At 51.1% G+C, this 23595-nt stretch overlaps 2 protein-coding genes and 1 long non-coding RNA gene across 9 annotated transcripts; 1 reads left to right on the top strand and 2 right to left on the bottom strand.

The window, feature by feature from the left end:
- Positions 1-6: 6 nt before the first annotated feature.
- On the bottom strand, positions 7-5585 carry LOC132452328 (protein shisa-2). The gene is given in 5 exon segments (XM_060044895.1): positions 7-956; positions 959-1093; positions 1096-1218; positions 1221-1331; positions 5285-5585. Coding segments are annotated over 5 exon segments (858 nt in total). The 3' UTR covers positions 7-768.
- Positions 1717-5271, bottom strand: LOC132452329 (uncharacterized). The gene is made up of 2 exons (XR_009524292.1): positions 3847-5271; positions 1717-3810 (listed from the first exon to the last, which is right to left on the bottom strand). It is a non-coding gene; the product is annotated as an uncharacterized LOC132452329 (long non-coding RNA).
- A 757-nt stretch (positions 5586-6342) lies between the features above and the next one.
- Positions 6343-20495, top strand: spice1 (spindle and centriole associated protein 1). Of its 7 annotated transcripts, XM_060044890.1 has the most exons (19): positions 6343-6465; positions 6660-6737; positions 6874-6962; positions 7058-7105; positions 7261-7401; positions 7804-7906; positions 10196-10314; positions 10905-10987; positions 11869-12014; positions 12238-12342; positions 13358-13659; positions 14093-14224; positions 14936-15068; positions 16639-16758; positions 16853-17280; positions 18260-18434; positions 18624-18696; positions 19877-19919; positions 20307-20495. In XM_060044890.1, the coding sequence occupies exons 3-19, from the start codon at positions 6882-6884 to the stop codon at positions 20352-20354; spliced, it is 2280 nt and encodes a 759-aa protein (XP_059900873.1). In that variant the 5' UTR covers positions 6343-6465; positions 6660-6737; positions 6874-6881; the 3' UTR covers positions 20355-20495. The 7 variants fall into 7 exon arrangements, 5 of the variants coding, with proteins under 5 accessions (XP_059900873.1, XP_059900875.1, XP_059900872.1 ...); XM_060044892.1 differs by lacking the exon at positions 6343-6465 and having other exon boundaries at positions 6532-6737; positions 19883-19919; XM_060044889.1 differs by lacking the exon at positions 6343-6465 and having other exon boundaries at positions 6533-6737.
- Positions 20496-23595: the final 3100 nt, after the last annotated feature.

The following is a 23595-nucleotide window of genomic DNA, read 5'->3' as shown; positions in this document are numbered from 1 at the left end:
GCACGCACACACACACAAGTTGTTCCCCACTCACATGTACAGTACACACACACAAACACACACCCTGATACATCGCACCTAGAGCCCATCCAATAGAGCATGATGCATTCCCCATTCATTCATAGCGCAGATTGTGCGCGTCGGACACACAGCGCGTGTGTGATCTCTCTCTCTCCCCCCGTATCCCCTCATTGTACGGCGGGCCCACATTAGTCATCTCTGTGTCTACACACATTGGCTCACACATTTCATCTTTCCATTTACTGTCTCTCCCGCACTACACACTTATACACACACAAACTCACAAACAAGCGTTCCAACGCAGAGACGCATACATGCGCATTGCGCATGCATGCACAAAACCACACACATACACACATTCACACACACAGGGTCTGTACTGGGTTTAAGGGGGTAATAAGATGTGCAGTGTTACCCATCTGCGCTGCATTACCCAGCAGGCCATAGCAGTGTCTTTGTGTATTAGACAGCCACATTATACACGCATCTGTCCTGCACCACAAGCACTGGGCACGCACACACACACACACACACACACACACACACACACACACACACACACACACACACACACACACACACACAGCCTTTTCAGAGTCCTTCATGTGAGCCTGACTCCACACTACTCCTGTCCCCCCCCCCCCCCCACAGGCCGGGCCTCGTCCTCCACGTCCTCCACAACCTCAAGGTCTCTGGCCGGGCCGGGACGTCCCGTGTAGAGGCTCACTGAGTCCGAGGTGGCCCCGCTCACACCGTCACCGCAGGGTGCTTGAGCTGCTCACCCGCCATGCTCGCCACACTGGTGGGCGCGGGGAAGGGGGACTGCAGCTGGCGGTAGACCCCCTGGTGGCTGGGGTCCATGTAGGCGGCGGCCGGGGACATGGCGTGGTGGGCGTAGCCGATGTACTGCGGGTGGAGGAACTGTCCCTGGTGGGCATGATCTGGGTGGCCTGCTGGCAGTTGAGAACCGAGAAGTTGGTGGGCATGTTGACGAAGACGCTGCCGTCCCCCGGGACGCAGCAGGACGCCTGGGCGTGCATCATCTGCTGGGGGGCGGGCCGGGGGCCGCCGCCGGGGCCGAGGAGCTGGAGGAGGTGGCGGTGCTGGACTGGCGGGAGGAGGAGCCCCTGGAGGTGCCCACGCTGGCCATCATGGGGATGGTCTCCAGGAGACGGCCCCCGCCCCTGCCCCCCCCGACAGCTCCTGCTTGGGGCGGAGACAGCGGCAGCAGCACACGGCGACCACGGAGCCCACCAGCACAAAGGCCACGAACACAGAGCCAACGATGAGGAAGGGCACGTAGATGGGCACTGTGGAGGGGAGAGGGGAAGGGGGGGAGTGAGGGGGGGGAGAGAGGGAGAGTGAGGGGGGTTAGAGCATTAGAATGATGGAATTGAACCCCAAATGTTTATTTCGCCACATGAGGCAGCGGTAAGATTCACAGAGAGCTTCATGTTCCACCACATGAGCACATCGACGCTTTCGTTTTGCCTCCTTGTATGTTGGGTTTCTTTGGACTTCAAAAGGGAACGCCCTCTTGACGCCCCCGCCCCACCATGCGGTTGGCTGCGTTATGTTTCTGAATTAGTGGGGGGGGGGGGGGGGGAACGAGAGAGAGAGAGAGAGAGGTGAACAAAGAGAGGTGAGCTGAGATCGACTCCCTGGAGCCGGGGTCTCTCATTAGCAGTTATTAACTTTGTTTTCATCTACTCTAATCCCGCTTCCAGCTGGGAAGCTTACACACACACACACACACACACGCATATGCACATGCGCGCACACACACACACACACACACACACACACACACACACACACACACACACACACAAATACGCACACCCACGTGTGTGTGTTGTTCTTCTTAAGCCCCACTGACAACACAAATATCAACCCCCTTATTTGCCTTATTACTGTACCTCAACATGCTAGTGTTCAGAGTGACGTTTATTCATGTTCAGATAAGGGTATTTCTGTTCCCTAGACTGCATAAAGGCTCTCTCTCTCTCTCTCTCTCTCTCTCTCTCTCTCTCTCTCTCTCTCTCTCTCTCTCTCTCTCTCTCTCTCTCTCTCTCTCTCTCTCTCTCTCTCTCTCTCTCTCTCTCTCTCTCTCTCTCTCTCTCTCTCTCTCTCTCTCTCTCTCTTTTTCACCTGTCTTAAACACTCCAGAGTGAACAGAGTGAGCTTGTTCCAACCACAGTCATGTGTGCAGATTCATTCTGCTACTCTCCTCACATCTCTCCTCACATTAACACTGGTCTCGTTCTTCTGAAGAACTTTAAAGGTGAGAAGAACACATCAGCTCCATTTTAGCCTCCGCCACAGAGAAAGCAGGCAGGCCTGTTTCAGAGGTGCTTTCAGAGTCTTGAATATGGGTTGAAGTTCACACTGTGAATGTTCTGGAAGGTTTTCTGTTGGCAGCGAGCGGGTGAGAGGCGTGATGAGGTCATCATCGAGGTGTTACCACACTCTGTAACTTAAGGCAGAAAAACAGAGGAAAGACAAAGACACACACACCCACCCAGCCTGCAGGGACACAATAAAAGCACATGTTATATTAGAAGTGATTTGTTCAGATTTATTGTTCCTGAGGAGTAGCTATGTTTCCAGTGGGAGTGCACCGCGGCGGCGCTAGCGTAACCCTACACCCTCAGAGAGGTGGCAACTGGCCCGCTGCCTCCCCTCACACCCGCTTTGATATCCGCCCAGCGCGGGGTCTCCTGAGACCCCCCCTGCGGCGCACATCAAATGTAGCTCATAATCCCCCCTGCCACTGGAGCCAGGACCCCTGTGCTGAGCGCTGGAGTTCATCTGGTCTAGGGGACGGGGACGGGGGGGGTGACCCAGTTGGTTTTCCAAGGAAGGCGGTTCAGTAAGCGGAGGAGAACGGAGGTGCCCTGGCCCCCAGCTCCCGCCACAGGGGAGCTGTTGACCCTGGGGGTTTCAATAGGAGAGTTCAGGTAGAAGTTACGGACTGCTCTCCCCACTCTCCTCTCTCCTCTCTTCTCTCTGCTCCCTGCTCCTATAAAGGCAGTGTAACGACTCCTCTTGGTAAATGTTTGTCCAAAAAGATGACCTGTCCGTCTTTCTGTCCATCTATCAATCTGACTTTATGTCCCTCTGTCCGTCTGTCAGCATGTCCTCCACGTAGATGTAGAGGTCTGTATGGAGGGTGAAGTGGCTGTATTGTTCTCCGTCACTCCTCTCCACCTGTTGCTGCCAGACTGAGCTGTGGCAGCTGTATGACCCTAACACACACACACACACACACACACACACACACACACACACACACACACACACACACACACACACACACACACACACACAAACACAAACACACAGCCCTCGTTGTGGGGACCTCTCCCTACACACACACACACAGTCAGCCCTTTTTGTGGGGACCTCTCCCCACACACACACACAGTCAGCCCTCATTGTTGGGACCTCTGTCCACACACACACACACACACACACACACACACACAGACAGCCCTCGTTTTGGCGACCTCTCTCCACACACACAGTCAACCCTCGTTGTGGAGACATCTTCCCCCACACACACACAGTCAGCCCTCATTGTTGGGACCTCTCCCAACACACAAAGTCAGCCCTCATTGTGGGGACCTGTGTCCACACACACACACACACACACACACACACACACACACACACACACACACACACACACAGTCAGCCTTCATTGTGGGGACCTCTCTCCACACACACACAGTCAGCCCTCGCTGTGTGGACTTCTCCCCACACACAGTCAGCCCTCGTTGTGGGGACCTCTCCCCACACACATTCAGCCCTCGTTGTGGGGACCTCTCCCCACACACAGTCAGCCCTCGTTATTGGGACCACTCTCCCCAGGGCCATTCTCCTGTTCCTTCCTTTACCACATGTTTCTTTTCGTCTGGTACGTTAATGATTTGTTGGGTCTGGTCCCACCCCCGCTGCCTTCACTCTGTGATTAATTGGCCGCCAAGTGGAAGGAAAACCAATGAGGGGCATCAAAGTGGGGGCCTTCACGACAAAATACCCTCCTTATTCTCTGGGACCAACGGAGCCAAAACAGAGCTGGTTTTAAGCTCTTTCGGCTGAAGTCCACAGTTTGGTCATCTATACCGCTCTTCCTTGGGTGAGGAGGGATGATCGTTTGAACAATTGACCGATTATTGGTTTTGGAAGGAAGACTTCATAAGCACAATAACTTCTGGGGGCCGGCAGAGGACCTGTTGTCGGGTCCTCTGAGGTCTTTCTAAGTCTGTCCTACAATGTGACACTCATTAGATACATTTGAGGCCTCTTCAAGGATTTATAGGTCCAATAATCCAGCCAGCAAAACCACAATTGTGAGAACCAGGTCACGATTAATCAACTGCAATGGAGTCTAAATAATTACCTCGAGCAGCAGACACATTGCACCGGAAACCAAACCATCTAGAATGTAAATAGGCCAACTACAGAAGACTGAGACTCAAAGGTTTGGCTTTTACGGAACCAGACGCCACTCACACAGAGCCTGCGTGAGGTTTTCGTTGAAAGCTGGTTTTAGGCTCAATCCCCTGGAAGGCAGAGGGGATTACAGTAGCCGCCGTTACTGGATGGGGACGGGGACCCATAATTCTAGGAAATGATAGGCCTACATAACGCCTTTTGCTTTTACGCACAGTGCGCTGTTGGCGCCGTCCCGAGTTGGTGGATCCGGTCAGGTCCAACCTGATCCTCGTGGGGACAGGGCGGTGAGGTCCGCATGTGTTCAGCTAGAACAAACACAGCTTTTTTTTAACTTCGCACGGCACAATTTGCCATTTGTGAGTGATTGGGGCAGTTACATTTCTGAGGGGTGTCTCCTGTCTCCTGTGCAGCTGTCGCTCGCCGGACAAACGAGAGAGCAGAATAAAACTCTTAGAAAGACAACCCTTACATCACACTTGTCGCATTAAATTTCTTCTTTGTGTTTCGTTAGTTAAATCAAATCTAAAATCCCTTTTTCTTGTTTGCCAAATGATTGAAAGGTCCAACTATTGGATGACCCAACTATTGAATTGAATATTGCATAACGCATTAGGGTAAATCCCTTAAGCAGACGTGTATCAGAGGCACACTTGGCACATTGTGTGCGTAATACAGTTTGAACAATCTTTTCTGATGACATTTTGACTTTTATCTCCCTCCATAAGGACTTCAAACACACGCTACACGTTCCCCGTCGCCCTGCACCACCGCCGTCCCCACAGAGCCCCTGGTGCCGCGTTACCTGCCCCGCCGTCGTTCCTTTCCGCGCCCCCGCCGCCGGGCTCCGGCTCCGGCCGGTCGTTGTCGCACGTGCCCTGGTCCAGCCGCGCTTCCGTGCTCGCGCAGCAGTAGCGCAGCTCGCACTTCCCGCAGCAGATGATGGCGTCCTCGCTGTCGATCTTCTCGGGGCACTGGAAGCCGTCCCTCCAGGCGCCCTGCGCGTCGTGCCAGCCGTGGCAGTACTCCCCGCTGGCCTGCACGTCCAGGACCACTAGCAGCAGGGTCACCGCCGTAGAGACGGACATGGGGACAGCGCCCCGCATCCCGGCGCGCTCCTCCTTACCGCACACACGCACAAAGCTGGTGGAAACGCTTCTCTATGTCCTCCCAGAGAAGTGACGGGACGGTAGGGCGGCGGGACGCAAGGGACGGGACGGGGTCGATGAATGGATGGAGTCAGACCGCCTGGAAGCGCTCATTGGTGAGGCGAGTTCCCCCTGCGTAATTCGATCGTCTTAATCCAATTTCCGAACGACTCCTTCCGCCTAACAAAATAAATATCCAGATGTATGCATACCGATCCAGAAAACACATGGAGCAGAGTTCTCCAATAGATGAACTAGGGAGGAGACCGCAGAGCGCGTAGTAAATCCACTATGGTCCGTTCCGTCGATGGGGGTCTGCTGAGAGCTTCTCCTTCCTCCAGTGGTTCAGCCGAGCCGAGGCGATGCTCTCCAAAATCAGCCCTCCTGTCCCCGGAGCTCCGAGTCTACTGCGCTCAGATCCCTTTCTAAACTTCAACGGCCTTGTCGGCATTGCGGGAGCAAAACAGAATCAGCAGACGCTGCCTTTGCGGATCTGGTCTAAAAGTGAGTTTGTGGCGCCAGCCTCGCCGTGCGTCAAAGAGCCGTGTGACATGTCCTACCTCCTGCACCTCGCCATAATGAGGAGCCTAGGTGCCACTCAGTCCATCTAGGGTGGGCAGGGCGATGGCTCGAACACAGAGGATCGACAGCCCCCCGTTTTAAATCTCGCGAGGTTGTCGTAATCCAGAGAGATAAACAATAATTAGCATTTCTCCTGCAGGGGAAAACAAACCTGTCTGTACGACCTCTGCCGCCCCTACGAGACCACTCCACCGTCCAGGGGAATTTCTTCAAAAATACGAATAAACTACTTTAAAACTTATGGCGCCATCAAGTGGTGAGGATATACATTACATACTTTGGTTTGTTTTCCCACAATGCCCTCTGTCAGGAGGCGTCCTTAGTAACAACCTATTGCGACCGCGCAGGAAGTGGCGCGCAGGTCAACTGTTGAATGAGTATATCCTGACGTTGTTATCCGTCCTGTAGCACCTGACCTCCTCTTCTATTATCAATACATTATATTTACAGTTATCATCGCACAACACGGAGGAGCGGCTCAGGACGGCTCGGTGCTCATCACCTCTTTTCATCGGGAGTAACCGTGAGGTAAACTATGGAGTGCTTTCTAGCTATGTGATGTTTTGGCGCATGATATCGAACTCGCTGTGGCGGAAAACACGTCAACTTTTATGAAGATCTAATTTGGGCAGAGGAGTTTAAGAAGGGTTTTCTATGTCATTAGAGATCGTCATGAAGCCTGGACGCCTGCAGCCCAGCCAGGGGAAGAGGTCCGCCCGGCCCAAGAAGGCCGCCGCGCGTAGGGATTGGGTTGTGAGTGTTAGTTACAGCATCAGAACCACTAACACTAACTACTAACACATGGGGATGATAGTGAGCCTGCCTGTCCTTTATCGTTGTTGTTGCAGAGCACCGTCAACGACCTCTCTGTGCACAAGTCGACGCCAGCCGAACTGGTGAGAAGATGCACGGACACAATGTTTATTACTAGTTCACTCCACGAACATACTTATACCTAGCCCTCTGTGTTTGTGTGTGTGTGTGTGTGTGTGTGTGTGTGTGTGTGTGTGTGTGTGTGTGTTTGTGTTTGTGTGTGTTTGTATGTGTCTAGGTCCACCGCCATGAGATCCACAAGTCCCACAACTCTGCGGTGGCCCAGTGGGAGCTGAAGGAGAAGAGTGTCAGGAGGCGCCACAGGGTCCTGGGGACCCCCTCCCCCATGGACCAGGCCAGCCTCAGCATCATCCGGGAGGTGGGGGTGCTCCTGGCTCACACCATATCACGTTTGGTCATGAAACAAAGAATGGGCTCATTTTTTATCATGTGTTTATTATAAATGGAATGCATTAAAGAGCTTTCCAGTGTGTGTCTCACATTCACTCATTCATACACCCATTTAAACACCCATTCATACACACATTCATACACACATTCAGTAAGCCTGAGGGTCTTAATCAGGGACACCCTGACCCTCAGCCAGGGGGGGACGGGGAGACCCCCGCTCTACCTGCTGAGGCGCGGTCTCTAGTCTGAGCTGGTTTGGGTTCACCATGTCAGCAGGTCTTTACCTCGGGGACTGACAGTATGATAAACGTGTTGTTCATGTCAATGTGGTGAGGTATGTCTGAGGGGTCATCAGTGTTCTGTTCTGCAGGTGTTCTCTGACCAGCTCTTGCTCCAGGATGTGTTGGCTCGCTCAGACAGAGCAATGGCCGTGGTCAAGGACCTTTTCGGAGACGCCCCGCGCAGACAGACAGGTAGATACTGATTGTATCCAGACAGACAGACAGAGAGGTAGACACTGACTGTATCCACACAAACACAGACAGATACTGACTACAGACAGACAGACAGACAGACAGACAGACAGACAGACAGACAGACAGACAGACAGACAGACAGACAGACAGACTCAGGTACATACTAGCTGTATAACACAGAAAGACAGACAGACACACAGGTAGACACTGTCTATATCCACACAGACAGATACTGACTGTATCCATGTAGACAGACAGACAGGTAGATACTGACTGTATCCAAAAAGACACAGACACACAGGTATATACTGACTGTATAACTCAGACAGACAGACAGACACAGAGGTATATACTGACTGTATCCACACAGACAGACAGACAGACACACAGGTATATACTGACTGTATAACTCCGACAGACGGGTAGATACTGACTGTATCCAAATAGACAGGTAGATACTAACTATCCAGACAGACAGACAGACAGACAGACAGACAGACTCTGGTATATACTAGCTGTATAACACAGAAAGACAGACAGACACAGGTATACTGACTGCATAACACAGACAGACAGACACACAGGTAGACACTGTTTGTATCTACACAGACACAGACAGATACTGACTGTATCCATGCAGACACAGACAGACAGACAGGTAGATACTGACTGTATCCACACAGACAGACAGACACACAGATACTGACTGTATAACTCAGACAGACAGACACAGAGGTATATACTGACTTTAACACAGACAGGTAGATACTGACTGTATCAACATAGACAGACAGAGGTATATACTAGCTGTATAGCACAGAAAGATAGAAAGACACAGAGGTATCGTGACTGTATAACAAAGAAAGACAGACAGGTAGAACTGTATTACACAGACAGACAGGTAGATACTGACTGTATCCACACAGACAGACAAACAGGTATATACTGACTGTATAACACCAACAGACACCTCCAGAAACCAACTCCTCCGCCTCCTATATCAAAAATCGACTCCCAACAAATAATAATAGGCTTGTCATTTGTTAATAAACTCCTCCTATTACCCTTTTCTGGTGACCATCATTCAGAATATTGTGTCTGTTTACCCGCTCTTATCTGTAATAGCACCAGTGCTACGGTGCAGTTTCATTGAAACTTTTTACAGTGAACAAACCACGTTATTAGTGTGTTTTCACTGGACGTTAAGACCTGTTTCCAGTGAAAGCACTCACACCAGCACTGCATACAGCCACTGTATATCTGCCAGCACTGCTCCAAACCTTCATTACCACCCATGGTAGGGGGGGGGTTGGGGCTTCCTATAGAGTGGCAAAGTCACGCCCTTTCCGGTAGAGCCCATGGGACCTGTGAGATCAAAAATATGAGTGGGTTTCAATGGAGAGAAAATATTTATCTTCTGGTCCCAGTTTTTATATGTTGTTTGTGGATTTCAATGATAATTTTTCATGTCAATAGTTTGACTGTTTATTGTGCAATTGTTCAGTTATAGGCTGTAGAGAAAACACAATGAGAAAGACTACACGTCTCGTATCTGACGTCACGCTCCCTGCGACTGGCGTGGACAAGGCCGACAATCTCCCAATGGGCATAACTGAAACTCTCCACATGCCCGACTTATAATGGTTTTCACCTCTTTCGATGCTTTTATCCTCCCCTTGGAAAAATGCCGTGAAGTGGAGCAGAGAGATCGACATGAGTTCCAAGGTGCAGGTGGAGACGTATATCATTCGCGTCGAGAGCAGCGAAGAGCTGTACCTAACATTATCAAACTTCTTCGCGAATTCTTTTAGTTTTCTTTGCTTGAAAAATGATCAATTTAATCCACAAACAATGTGTAATCCAGGGCATATAAAGACTGGGACCAGGAAATAATTACTTTCTCTCTATTGAATCTCATTCACATTTTTCGATCTCATAGGTCCCATGGGCTTTATTGGAAGGGGCGTGACTTCGCCACTCTATAGGGGTTTGGCCTGCCCATTGAAATGAGAAGACCTGTTTTTTAATGATGTGGCTCTGAAAAGGAGCATGGTGCTGCAGCCCCTCTAGAAGATGTTTGGGTCCAACCCTCATGCTTTATTCAGGTATTATTATATTATTGTTTGTTTTTACTTGGCCCTGATGCAGACCTAACCCTGCTGAAGATATAGAAGTGTGACTCACCAGTTTGTCCTATATATGATGCAGATATAGAAGTGTGTTCTCATTAGTGTATCCTGTATATGTGTGTTCTCACCAGTGTGTCCTGTATATGACCGCTTGCAGGACACCCCAGGGTGACGATGGCTCCGGACTGTGATTCTGACTCTGAGCTGCCGGTGGTCCGGAGAGCCGACCCCCCCACCCAGCTGTCTCTCCTCAGCCACACAACAATGAATCAGCAGGTGGGTGGGTGGGTGTGTGTGTGTGTGTGTGTGTGTGTGTGTGTGTGTGTGTGTGTGTGTGTGTGTGTGTGTGTGTGTGTGTGTGTGTGTGTGTGTGTGTGTGTGTGTGTGTGTGTGTGTGTGTGTGTGTGTGTGTGTGTGTGTGTGTTCTAGGGAGGAGGGGGGCGTGTTATCCCCATGGTGATGACCCTTTGCATCGCTGGGATACTCTTTTGGTTCCGTCGTAGTGTGTGAGCGTCCAATCGGTGTGACGGCAGCGTGTACTAAAAGAGTCTCACAAGGCGAACGTTAGGGGAGGGAATGCTCACTAACTGGTTGCTGGAGACTTGAGAAAACATAGAATCTTAGTCCTGGTGGCTCTAAATGATGGTCCTATTTTAGTATGGTGATATAATGCCTTATATCACTATGGTGAGGATTGAATAAGACGTATTACCACATGATGAACAGAAAACGATGTTCCCCTTTAACATACCTTGTATATCTATACTGAAGTATGCTTTGTCTCCATGTATTTCTCTGTGGTTTGTTTAGTATTGCGATCACCAGATGAAGGAGAGCTCTTTGTTTTTGCTCCATTCCATCTGCAGGCTCTGAATGATCTGGAAGAGTGTGAGGGAGAGTACCGGGAAGAGGAGCCGCCTCCCGCTGCCGTCACTGGTCCAAGACCCAGGTGATGAGTCAGAGGTCTTCCTCAACCAGGGGTCTGTGTTGAGGGGTAGTCGTTGTGTGGTCTTACACTGGGTCTGAGGGCGGTGTCAAAGACTGACCGCTGGTCTGAGGGTGGTGTTAAAGGCTGACCCCTGGTCTGAGGGTCTAAGGGTGGTGTTAAAGGTCCCATGGTATGCTACTTTATGGATGCTTTAATATAGGTATTAGTGGGCCCCCAACACAGTATTTAAAGACGTTCCCGAAATTCAGCCGTGATGCAGAATTACAGCCACTCCGAGCCAGTCGCACGTTGAGCTTTCCCCAAACACGCCGTTTCGGTGTCTGTAGCTTTAATGCAAATGAGGAGGAGAGAGGCGGGTCAAGGAGGAGGGTGGGGGTGTGGCCCTGAGCAGCTTACCATGCGCTGTGTTTACAGTGGATGTATCGCAATGGCGAGGCTCACGCAGCCCTTGGCCGTGTTCTGTAAACATTCTAGAACAATCCGGGTTGTCTGGCGGGAGGCCTGGAGCTCTATATCTAAATAATATCATATTATACATAGATATCTGCATCATATAATGTATATTATCACGGCCAAAAGCTGTGTGCGCCTCCAGACGATATTATGAACGACTGCGTGGGATTCTCCGACGTCTGTGGTTCTTCCACTTCCACATCAATCTGAAGTAGACTGAACCACGACATGGAGGAGAAAGAGGGTGGTGTTAAAGACTGACCGCTGGTCTGAGGGTGGTGTTAAAGACTGACCGCTGGTCTGAGGGTGGTGTTAAAGACTGACCGCTGGTCTGAGGGTGGTGTTAAAGACTGACCGCTGGTCTGAGGGTGGTGTTAAAGACTGACCGCTGGTCTGAAGGTGGTGTTTCCTCTGTACACGTTCTGCAGGTCTGACCCGTGCCGGATGAGAACCAGGACGGGGCTGGGTGGAGGGCCCCCAGGTCCAAGGGCCAAGCCCAGCTCCAGGTCCAGAGGGTGGGGGGCCAGCGGGCAGACCCCCCCCGGTGCCCCAGCCACAGCTCCAGATCCAGCAGGTCAGTGTATGAAGACCCCAGGGTCTGGAATAGAAACAAAGGGCGGATGTTGTGTTTGGTGCGTACTGGTGCGTACTGGTTCATGCTGGTTCATGCTGGTTCATGCTGGTTCATGCTGGTTCATGCTGGTTCATGCTGGTTCCTGCTGGTTTATTCGGGTTCTTGCAATAGCAAAACTCTTTGGAGAGTAGACTTTGTCAAACTGTTCTGTCTTCCACTGAAGGCCTCAACACCACGGTAGCAGTGCAGCGAGTGTGCGCCCGAACCAGCCAATCAGAGGCAGGGCAGGAGGCGGGGCCTGGCGTCCAGGACTCGCTGAGCTCATCAGGTATTGGAGCAGGAAACTGTCTCTGTGGCAGCAAACAGCTTTAATGATCAAGAACATGAACATACGGTATGTAGGGAAGAGGAACACTGCTGTATTGCTACAGTAAATGAGAATCCACAAACAGACACATATGTATTGCTATAATAAAATACTCTCTGTTGGGCTGTGATAAAATGTGAATATATGTTCAGTAGGAAGTGAGAAACGATTCCTTTAAACCTGCATAAACTCAGATGAAGTGAAACGAGGAGGATAGCCCAGCGTTGAAGGCCTTAGATCAGGGGTCAGCAATCTTTTCAACATGCAGTGCCAGTTTGACATTTTCTCGTTAATGAGTGTGCCTTAAGCAACAATATATAAAATATTAAGCTGAATTATGACACAGCGACCAACAACATTTCCAGAAGACCTGGAATTGTATTATTTCCATATAGTCCACAATCATGCATCAACATTTTAAATGTTTTTTTGGTTGTTATATTTGCTACATGGGCTTACAAATTATAATTACATATGTCCCATCTTAAAACACCACTTTCAGAAACTCAGAAATTTAAAAACATATTTGCACTGTGAGAAATGACTTTCAAATATATTTGCACATATTTGAAAGTATCAACATTCTCATCTATTCTTGTAAAAAACAAGAATAGATGAGAATGTTGGAACCATCCACATCAATATCTTTAAGACATGTACAGCTTTGCAAAACCATGTGAAGGTGATGCATACAGGCCACTTGCAACAATTGATCCCATTTCAGAACACTGCTTTCAGTAACTCATTTAATCATACTGGGAGGAAATGCCCAAAACAGAATAAAGTGCAAAAAAAATCGGTAGTAAATAATTATGCTGCCGTATTGTGCGGTGAATTTTTTAATAATAAAATAAGATTATTATTATTATTCTTATTTTAAGTGTGCCAGTGATTATGCTGCCACGTCCCAGTGGTGGCCCGCGTGCCTAGGGTAGCCGACCCCTGCCTTAGCCCCTCATGTCTTCCTGTCGCCAAGCACGGCCCGGTGCTGCCCCCTGCAGGCAGAGGAAGACCCCCGCCACACCGCGCCCTGCTGAGACCCCCGGGCCGATGGACGGGTCCGCCGTCTCCCTGAGCGGGACCCGGTCCAGCCTGGACCTGCTGCAGGGCATGCTGGGCCGGGTGGAGGAGGACCTGGACTCCATGGGCCCCCAGGAGCCAGAGAGAGAGGGCCAGCCCTCCTCTGGGGCCGGACCGCCCCCCAGGACCCAGGGCCTCACAGGCTTCTCCGTGGCGCTGGTCTCCACCCTGGGCCGGGTGGTGCAGCTCCTCAGACAGGTGAGGCTGCTGCTGTGAGGGCCGCTGGGGCCGGGGGCCCGACCCTCACATCACCACGAGGCCTGGCGGCCCCCCAGGTCCCCCAGCCTCTCCACGCCCTGACCGGAGGAGTGCTTTGGGGCACTGCATTGATAAGGTCCCAGGCCTCTGTCTGTTGTTCATCAGTAAAGAGTTCACCCTTTACCATGTCCTCAAACTCCGGATTGATGAAATAAAACAGACAAGGCATATCAGCATGCCCATATCTTGTTAAGGAATTACGTACATTTTATTGTTTGAAAGTCAGATGGACCAAAAGATCCAAAAGAATCCCTCTGCCCTTCTAAATGTAACGTTTGGTTTGAACATTCTAACATATTGTATGGTTCTGTACGATTCTGGGAGTAAGGAATTAATTTAGCTCTGTCTGTCTGTCTGTCTGTCTGTCCTACAGAGGGAGGAGGAGGCGCAGAGGGAGGTGGGTGAGAGGAGACGTCTGGAGGAGGTGGTGCTGGATCAGAGGGCGCTGATAGATGCCCTCAGCGCAGAGAGCCTGGCCCTGAGAGAGGAGAGCGCCGCCCTGCAGGTGAGGAACAGCATGACACCCCACACACACACACACACACACACACACACACACACACACACACACACACACACACACACACACACACACACACACACACACACACACGTCCAGACATCTCCCTAGGCGAACCACGCAAACAGAAATACGCTGTGTGTTTAGCCTTCAGGTTCCAATACATGGTCAGTGCATATCTCTGTACCAAATGCTGTGTACCTTTTTATCAACTAAGACAGTACTCCGACTGTAGTGAGGGATCTGATGAACATCATAATGATGGGACTCTTGTCTACAACAAAACCTACAGGAATCGGTTTTGGTCCAGGTGAACTCCTCACACATGTTCTAGATCCCCTGTCCTTTAGAGCAGTGGTTCCTACTGTTATCTACAGGTGTAGCGCTAAAATGTAATCAATATCTTTCATGGACCACCTCAAATACAAAAGGTAAAAAATAGAGAAATACACATGCAGTGGCTGAGACGAGAGTACGACTGCAGGAGGCCGGTGGGAGACTGGGAAGAGAAGGTCCGCAACGATACTCATGCTCCCAGTGGGTTTATCGAACACAAAGCATCAATGGGAACATTACAATGGTATCATGAGATGGAACGCACAAAGGAGCTTTATATTTAAATATAACTAACTTCTATAACAAGCCATAATACTGTATTTACTGAAACATTTTTCTAACTTTTATTTTCCTGACCAGGTGTGCCTCCTTCAGCGGACCTCTGAGCTGGAGCAGCGGCTGGACACGGTGGTGCAGGCACTGGGAGGAGTGGACCTACTGGGAGGACTCCTGGGTGCTCCTAATGACTCCCTCCCACTCTCCCATAGCCCAGGTCTGAGGGCCCAGAGTGAACTTGAATGTATCAAATAGAGTTGTACAGCTGCTTGGAGGGATGAATGAAGCGGTGGTTTTTAAATCTCTGCTGTCCAATTATACGCTTCTGTCTTCGTCAGTCCCATCAACAGGAAACCTGGAGAATGTAGTTTCTGTGGGTTTCAATTCGTGTTCTTACTTCACTCTCGGCACCCAGGGGTTTAAAGACAACCCAAGACTGTCAATAATCCACCACCACCAGCTGCTTGTCTATAGTGATCAGCTGGTAAATGGTAGTCAAGTGTCTTCCTGGTCTGCAGTTGGTGGTGATCCCGTGGTCATCAACGTGGTAGCGCAGTGTGTGTTGTGTTAGCAGTGTGTGTCTTGTGTTAGTGGTGGGCCTGGTGTTGTTTTAGCAGTGGGCTGTGTGTTGTGTTAGCAGTGTGTGTGTGTTGTGTTAGCGGTGGGCTTGGTGTTGTTTTAGCAGTGGGCTGTGTGTTGTGTTAGCAGTGTGTGTGTGTTGTGTTAGCGGTGGGCTTGGTGTTGTTTTAGCAGTGGGCGGTGTGTTGTGTTAGCGCTGGGCTGTGTGTTGTGTTAGCAGTGGGTTGTGTTAGCAGTGGGTTGTGTGTTGTGTTAGCAGTGGGTTGTGTTAGCAGTGGGTTGTGTGTTGTGTTAGCAGTGGGCTGTGTGTTGTGTTAGCAGTGGGTTGTGTGTTGTGTTAGCAGTGGGTTGTTTGTTGTGTTAGCAGTGGGCTGTGTCTTGTGTTAGCAGTGGGTTGTGTGTTGTGTTAGCAGTGGGCTGTGTGTTTTGTTAGCAGTGGGCTGTGTGTTGTGTTAGCGGTGGGTTATGTGTTGTGTTAGCAGTGGGCTGTGTGTTTTGTTAGCAGTGGGCTGTGTGTTGTGTTAGCGGTGGGTTATGTGTTGTGTTAGCAGTGGGCTGTGTGTTGTGTTAGCGGTGGGTTATGTGTTGTGTTAGCAGTGGGCTGTGTGTTGTGTTAGCGGTGGGTTATGTGTTGTGTTAGCAGTGGGCTGTGTGTTTTGTTAGCAGTGGGCTGTGTGTTGTGTTAGCGGTGGGCTGTCTTGTGTTAGCGATGGGCTGTGTGTCTTGTGTTAGCGGTGCGCTGTGTGTTGTGTTAGTGGTGTGTGTGTGTGTTGTGTTAGTGGTGTGTGTGTGTTGTGTTAGCGGTGGGCTGTGTCTTGTGTTAGCAGTGGGCTGTGTGTTGTGTTAGTGATGGGCTGTGTGTTGTTAGTGGTGTGTGTGTGTGTTGTGTTAGCTGTGCGCTGTGTGTTGTGTTAGCGGTGCGCTGTGTGTTGTGTTAGCTGTGCGCTGTGTGTTGTGTTAGCGGTGGGCTGTGTGTCTTGTGTTAGCGGAGGGCTGTGTGTTGTGTTAGCGGTGCGCTGTGTGTGTTGTGTTAGCGGTGGGCTGTGTGTCTTGTGTTAGCGGTGCGCTGTGTGTGTTGTGTTAGCGGTGCGCTGTGGGTCTTGTGTTAGCGGTGCGCTGTGTGTGTTGTGTTAGCGGTGCGCTGTGGGTCATGTGTTAGCTGTGCGCTGTGTGTCTTGTGTTAGCGGTGGGCTGTGTGTTGTGTTCAGATTATGGGAGTGACTCGCTGTATGCCGGGTTCGAGCCCCGCCTGACCCAAGGCCCCGCCTCCTCTGCTGTCCTGCTCTCCCCTCCCCAGCAGAGAGACCACCTGCCCCACGGCCCCCCAGGTGAGCTGCTGACAGGGGGTGCTCCCTCACGCTCCTACACACAAGCTAAACGCTAACTGATCACGCTAAACGCGTCCTCGCTTCTGTTCTCCAGAGCGCGGCCCCAGTCCACGCTACGACCGCCCCCGGCACGGCGCCCGGGGTCACCGGGAGGTCGCCAGCCTCTCCTCCTCCACCCTCCCCCCGGCCCCCGTGACCTCTGACCCCGAGGGACGGCCCGCCCTCTCAGAGGAGGCCCTGGTGGCGGAGATCACGCGGCTGAGCCAGCAGAACCAGCGCATCAAGGAGCAGCTCACCCAGGCCAGGGCTCTGGGGTCGGCCCTCAGCCGCTCCCCAGACCCAGGCACCGCCACAGCCTCCTCCTCCTCCTCCTCCTCCTCTTCCTCCTCCCAGGCCAAGGGTTCCTGGTCCTCTGGCAGCACGGGGCCGGGGGCCCGGGGTGGGAGGGCTGAGTCTGCTGGCCCACAGAGGGAGACCCAGCAGGACCCCCTGACGGGAGGAGGACCGCTGCAGTCTCCAGAGGTACAGTAGACCCAGCAGGTCTCCAGGGTACAGTAGACCCAGCAGGTCTCCAGAGGTACAGTAGACCCAGCAGGTCTCCAGGGTACAGTAGACCCAGCAGGTCTCCTGGGTACAGTAGACCCAGCAGGTCTCCAGAGGTACAGTAGACCCAGCAGGTCTCCTGGGTACAGTAGACCCAGCAGGTCTCCAGAGGTACAGTAGACCCAGCAGGTCTCCGGAGGTACGGTAGACCCAGCAGGTCTCCAGAGGTACGGTAGACCCAGCAGGTCTCCGGATGTACAGTAGACCCAGCAGGTCTCGAGTCCCAGAGGTCCACCTGACCCAGGCCTTCCTTCCCCTCAGTGGAAGGTTGATCCTCGGTGTGGGAGTCACTTTGGATTGGCACGAAGCTCCTACAGAAATGGAAAGATATTAACATCTCCTGAAGGCCAGTCGAAGGGCGACCTTGCCAGTGTTTGTAATAACGCTGTTTAAATGAACGGCTAACGCCGTTATTTTTTCAGCAACGGGGTAGTCTTACTAATTACTGTTTACGTCGTTACAACGCCGTTACCGTTACTGCACGTTAAATGCGGTGCATTACTATGAATTGATTGAATAAAATAAGTGTAGGTACGCACCCCTGGCTCCACGCACAAACTGCTAGTGAGGAGACCGTTCGGGTTAACGACGAGATAATTAATAATGACTGGCTAAGGCAGAGTCATGTTTCACGATCGGGGCCAATCGGAGCCAGTGTTTTTACACACAAGCCGCGGCACACGCACGCACACACACACACACACACACTCACACTCACACTCACACTCACACACACTCTCGATGAAGCAGAAGAAATGGCGAGTCCGGAGCAATCTGATGAAAAGTTGGCATTATCAAGGTGGAGATAGAAGCACTGCCTCAAATTCATTGAGGTCAAATGCAAGAATGGGCATGTACCTAGCCCACCTGCCCTCCTCCCCTCCTGTCTCCTGTGCAGGCTGCAGGCTCGTGTGCGTCCAGCGGGGGCAGTGTGGAGCGGCGCCTCCTGGAGCTCAACAGGCAGAGTGCGGCGGCGAGGGGCCGACTGCTGGAGCTCATAGAGCAGCAGAAGCAGAGCGTCTCCCCCTCCATCTCCCCCATCCCACCCTCTGCCTTCAGCCCCCTCTCAGAAGGTACCTCAGAATACACGTTGGATACCACATAGATATTTATTTATTTTTACCTTTTAGTCTTTCTTGTTTGATCATCCATTGAACTGCTGTCACCCCCTATCCCAGGACCGGTTTGAAACTAGTTTTACACCAAACAGATTGAATGTTACATACACAAGTCACAATATTGTAATTTACTTTGACCCCCAGGAGGAAGGACCCCAGAGTCGTCCATCTCACTGCCTGACCAGCAGAGGTCCCAGGGCCGCGCTGGGAACCAGCTGTGAGTGGTGATTAAAGATCCCTCCATTCAGTTTAAAGATCCCATATCATGCTTTTTTAGAGTTAATAATTGAATTAAGGGGTACTACCAGAATAGGGTTACACTGTTCATTTCTGCAAAAATCAATTCAGCGTCTTTCAAAATTTTTCTGTTTTAGTATCATGACGCTTTAAGGCCCCCCTCCAGAGTAGCCCGGTCTGCTGTGATTGGTCTGCACAGCAGACTTGTGATTGGTTGAACGCTTTGCGCGTGTGTCTGCAACCTCACACCCCTGAGAAGTAGTAAACATTGCGGGTAGCGGGGAGGCGGGGCTTCTGCACTTCAGCACCGCCCACTGCGCATTCTGACGTCTGACGTCACACTGTTACGGAAGTAAAGTTTGAGCGCAGGCGAGCTGTTTCACAAACTTACTGAGGGGCGATCTCGGTGGGCCGAGTACTCCCCCTGGCCCGGACTTAACACTCTAGAGCAAAGGGAAAAGTCAAAAAGCATGATATCACTGCCTTAAATAATAGCACCACAGAGGGAGTGATGTTATCTGAATATCATCCATCAATACCAGCTGTGATGGTCGTAGGTACGAGTCCAGAGGGGCTGACCCAGCAGGGAGAAGGAGTGTGTTGATGCTGAGCCCCTAGCTCCCCGCCTCCCCCCGTCCCCCCCCTGTGTGTTCCTGGACCACGTTCATCGTTGACCTCCAATGTCTTGTGGACGTATGCTCATCTTTGTGGTGCCAAGTTTGTTTGTTAACCCAAGATGGAGGATGGTTATCTGGACACGGTTAAAGAATGATACATGTATGTAAGTCACTAAGTGTCGCCATTGTCGGTCAACACTGAAATCCTGCTGCGTGCTATTGAGCGCTTAGTAAGGACCGCCTCTTTGTGGGGTTATCACTCCTGATTGGATCGAGTGGGAACGAGATACTAGAAAATGTGTTTTCTGTTAACATGGGACCCTTGTTACTGACCCAACACTTATATATCAGGGATATGGAATATCTAACTATTTAAAACTTATATTAACAAATAATATCGCTTACAGTACATTCAACCATCTTCCTCCGTGTGTGTGTGTGTGTGTGTGTGTGTGTGTGTGTGTGTGTGTGTGTGTGTGTGTGTGTGTGTGTGTGTGTGTGTGTGTGTGTGTGTGTGTGTGTGTGTGTGTGTGTGTGTGTTAGTGACAGACTTGCAGCAGTGAGCCAGGACAGCAGCAGGCCCAAGGTACCAAATGATACTAATGTTGAAACTAAAGGTTTGTTCTAACATGTTGACTCCAGAGAGTGAGAGCAGGTCAGTTCCAGACACGGCGGTGTCCCCCCTCAGCCTTATGGTCCTCGGAGTGGTGCGCCTCTCAGGCCGGCGGCTGGGAGGAGGGCAACCTGGCTCTGAGTCGGGTTGCAGACTGACTCTCATAAGGACTGTGTTCAGTGTTGCCAGGTTGGGTGGGAAATCTGGCCCAATCTGGCAACACTGTCTGGGTTGCTCTCTGGAGGACGACTGTGGGAGGAGAGGCGTTTCTGTGTTGTGTTGCTCGTTGTTGTGTGTCTCTGGGTTGTGTTTCTCGGTGTTGCGTTGCAGACTGACTCATAAGGACTGTGTTCCCCTCAGGAGGGGGGCGGTGGCGGCTGGTTCGCCTTGTCCTCTCACCTTCACTAGAGGAGGAGCCGTGATGTTGTCCAGGGACTTCTCTAGGTGTTTAAGTGCCATATGCTGTGATTCCTCATCCATCGCTCTATGCAGTTTCTCTCTGTATTTTAAAACCAATAAATATTTAAGATTTTTTTTGCAAAAGCTAAATGTGTGTTGAGTTTTTACTGAGCTTCCAGTTTACTGATGTTAGTCAGTCTAAAGTCCTGTTGGGGAAAAAAAGTTTGCTGTGAGCTATAACAACAATAATCGACTTAGTTGCAAATTGTAGTAAGTCAAGAAAAGGAGACCTGCAGTGTTTCCATGCGTTACTGAACATCATCCGTCATCGTTAACACTGTTGTTCCTCCTGCTGTCCATCGGTGTGTGTGTGTGTGTGTGTGTGTGTGTGTGTGTGTGTGTGTGTGTGTGTGTGTGTGTGTGTGTGTGTGTGTGTGTGTGTGTGTGTGTGTGTGTGTGTGTGTGTGTGTGTGTGTGTGTGTGTGTGTGTGTGTGTGTGTGTGTGTGTGTGTGTGTGTGTGTGTGTGTCGCCATTGTCAGTCAACACTGAAATCCTGCTGCGTGCTATTGAGCGCTTAGTGAGGACCGCCTCTTTGTGGGGATATCACTCCTGATTGGATCGAGTGGGAACGGTATACTAGAAAAGTATACCGCACGTGCGTGCGTGCGGGGGGCAGCACCCCACCTATGGTCGGGTCGTTGTAGCGGCCCTGTATTTAGTAAGAACCCAATGTCTCCGGTGCTGTCTGAACGTGGTTGAGCTCGGGTCCCGGGAGCCGTGGTATCCGTGTCTTGAGTCGAGGTATTCCAGCAACATCAAGCTCCAAACTGGACCTGGTCAGACTGTGTTTAGCTCTGTCTTTTGTTTTTCTTTTCCAGGTGTGGCTATTCAGGGTAAATATAATTCTTGAGTTTCAGTGGAAGAAAGGTATAGCCTAAATTTGTTTGTTTTTCATCGGCGCTGCTCCTATAAATATTGTCAACACATCCATCAGGGGGCAGCATTGAGTGGTTAAAAAAAACACGTTGCATAAGGGGGACCTATCCAGGGGTCTAAACTGATGGAGGTAGACCTAACTTAGATGGTCATGTACTTGAAAAAACTGCTGGGTCTTATCAAAGAAGAATGCCTTATTGATATAGCAAAACGGACGGAATTGATGTTCACAAACACAAAGTAATGTATCTGGGCTGACGTGTTTAAACTGCCTTGCGTGTCATAATTCCAGAGCTGCCAACGTGTCTTCCTGTGTTCCTACATCATTGTCTGGTTCGGATTGTTGAACTCATGTCTTTCTCGTTGTGTCCAAACCTCTAATCATTCTGGTGTGTTCTTTAGTAAGTCCTCCGTTGGAGACAGTAATGTACCTGAGGTGTAAGATGAAGACTAGATGAGCAAAGGACCGTGGTATACAGCTATAATATCAATTCAATTGTATTTGCATAGCCCTTGATCACGGTACAGTCTCAAAGGTCTTAACAGGCCATGTGTTTTTGACCCCCCTGACCCTTGCTCGCAAGAGGGCAAGAAAAACTCCCTTTATTTGCAAAGAAGATATCTTGAGGAGGAACGCAGAGTGGGGGATCCCTCTTTCAAGGGATGGTCAGGAGTACAATGGGTGCCACAATGGACATAAATATATACTGGCAAAACATATTAAATCGGACCTGGCCGGTTAACCATATGGAGAGTCTAGGCGACACACCGTTAGAACTGACAGAATAATGAATTACAAGGGAAAAGTGCATACTGGAAATGTAGACTGGTGCTAATTTAGTAACAGCACAAACACACATCGATATCCTTTGTATAGAGCACACGGTGAGTGTGGGGGGGGGGGTGATGACTGGTAGCTGTGTTGAGCTGTCTTTACCGGCTCCTCGGTCTAAACGTCCACTTGCTTGGATAAGTGCTCACTAAATGACCAACTGGTTCTAACTAGAGTCCAAACCCTGGGCCTCTTAGCAACCTGATGTCAACTCCTCATCAGCCCCTGAATCAGTTGGTCAGCTGACCCCCCCCCCTTCAGAGACCATGTGACTCCTGAGGGGAGGTGGAGCTGCACTCTGAGGGCCCTCCTCAGGTGGTGTTTGCTTTGGTCCTCAGAGGAGGCGGGGTCTCTGTGGGTGGAGGAGAGCACTTGAGTGGAGTGTGTGAGTGAGGGAGGTTGGTGAGGGGGGGAGACAATGGCCAGCAGGGGCATCAGGAGGAGTAAATATTGCAGATAATAACGGGCCGGAGGTAGAAAGGGGCCGGGGACAGCGGCGCTAAACACGGGTTCAGGGGTCGTCACGGAGGAGCAAGGGGCGGGGGCGGGGCCTATTGTCTCCTGGCCGGGCTGAGTGGCAGAGAGGGTGAATGGGGATTAACCCCAGCCCAGTGGTTTTCAATGCTCCACCCCTACCCCTCACCCCAACTCCCCCCACCTCCACCACCCCTCACCCCACCCCTCACTCCACCTCACCCCACCTCCCTCACCCCTCACCCCACCTCCCCCACCCCTCACCCCACCTCCCCCACCCCTCACCCCACCTCCCTCAACCCTCACCCAGAGCAGGGCCTGGGCGTCCCCAAACAGACAGTGGACCCAGAGAGGAGCTGCAGAGGGGAGAGAGAGAGGGAGGGAGGGTGTGTGTGTGTGTGTGTGTGTGTGTGTGTGTGTGTGTGTGTGTCTGTGAGAGATAGAGAATGTGTGTTTGTGTTGGGGGAGGGGCTCCAGAGTGTTCCCTCTACTCATTTAAATGTGCCCCCACTTCACCCCGGCTCACAGAGGGAGAGGGGCTGAAGTCACCCAGAAACAACACCGGCCCTCCACTCTACAGATCAGAGCCCTCAGACACACACACACACACACAAACACACACACACACACACACACACACACACACACACACACACACACATACACACATACACATACACATACATAAAAACACACACACGGACGAACGTACACACATTCACACACACACACGCACACCTACACCCCCCCCCCCCCCCCCCTCCCCCCCCCCCCTGTGTCGGCGGTGGCCCCGGAGTCAACTGAGTGGACTTGACTGGCTGAGAGGCAAAGCGAGTGAGGCCGGACTTGTTTGTGGGAATGGAGCCCCGATCCACCACGTGTTGCTACTCCAAGAGGAGACACAGAAAACATGTTTGGATTGAATTTTATTAGATTTATTAACAGATTTGATCATGGTTTATCTATTATTAATCTACGTGTGTTTCTGCTCGTGCTTGATTGTGTGA

Source organism: Gadus macrocephalus, chromosome 23, assembly GCF_031168955.1.
Source record: "Gadus macrocephalus chromosome 23, ASM3116895v1".
In the NCBI taxonomy this organism is placed as follows: Eukaryota; Metazoa; Chordata; class Actinopteri; order Gadiformes; family Gadidae; genus Gadus; species Gadus macrocephalus.
This window is presented reverse-complemented; position numbering and strand designations above follow the sequence as displayed.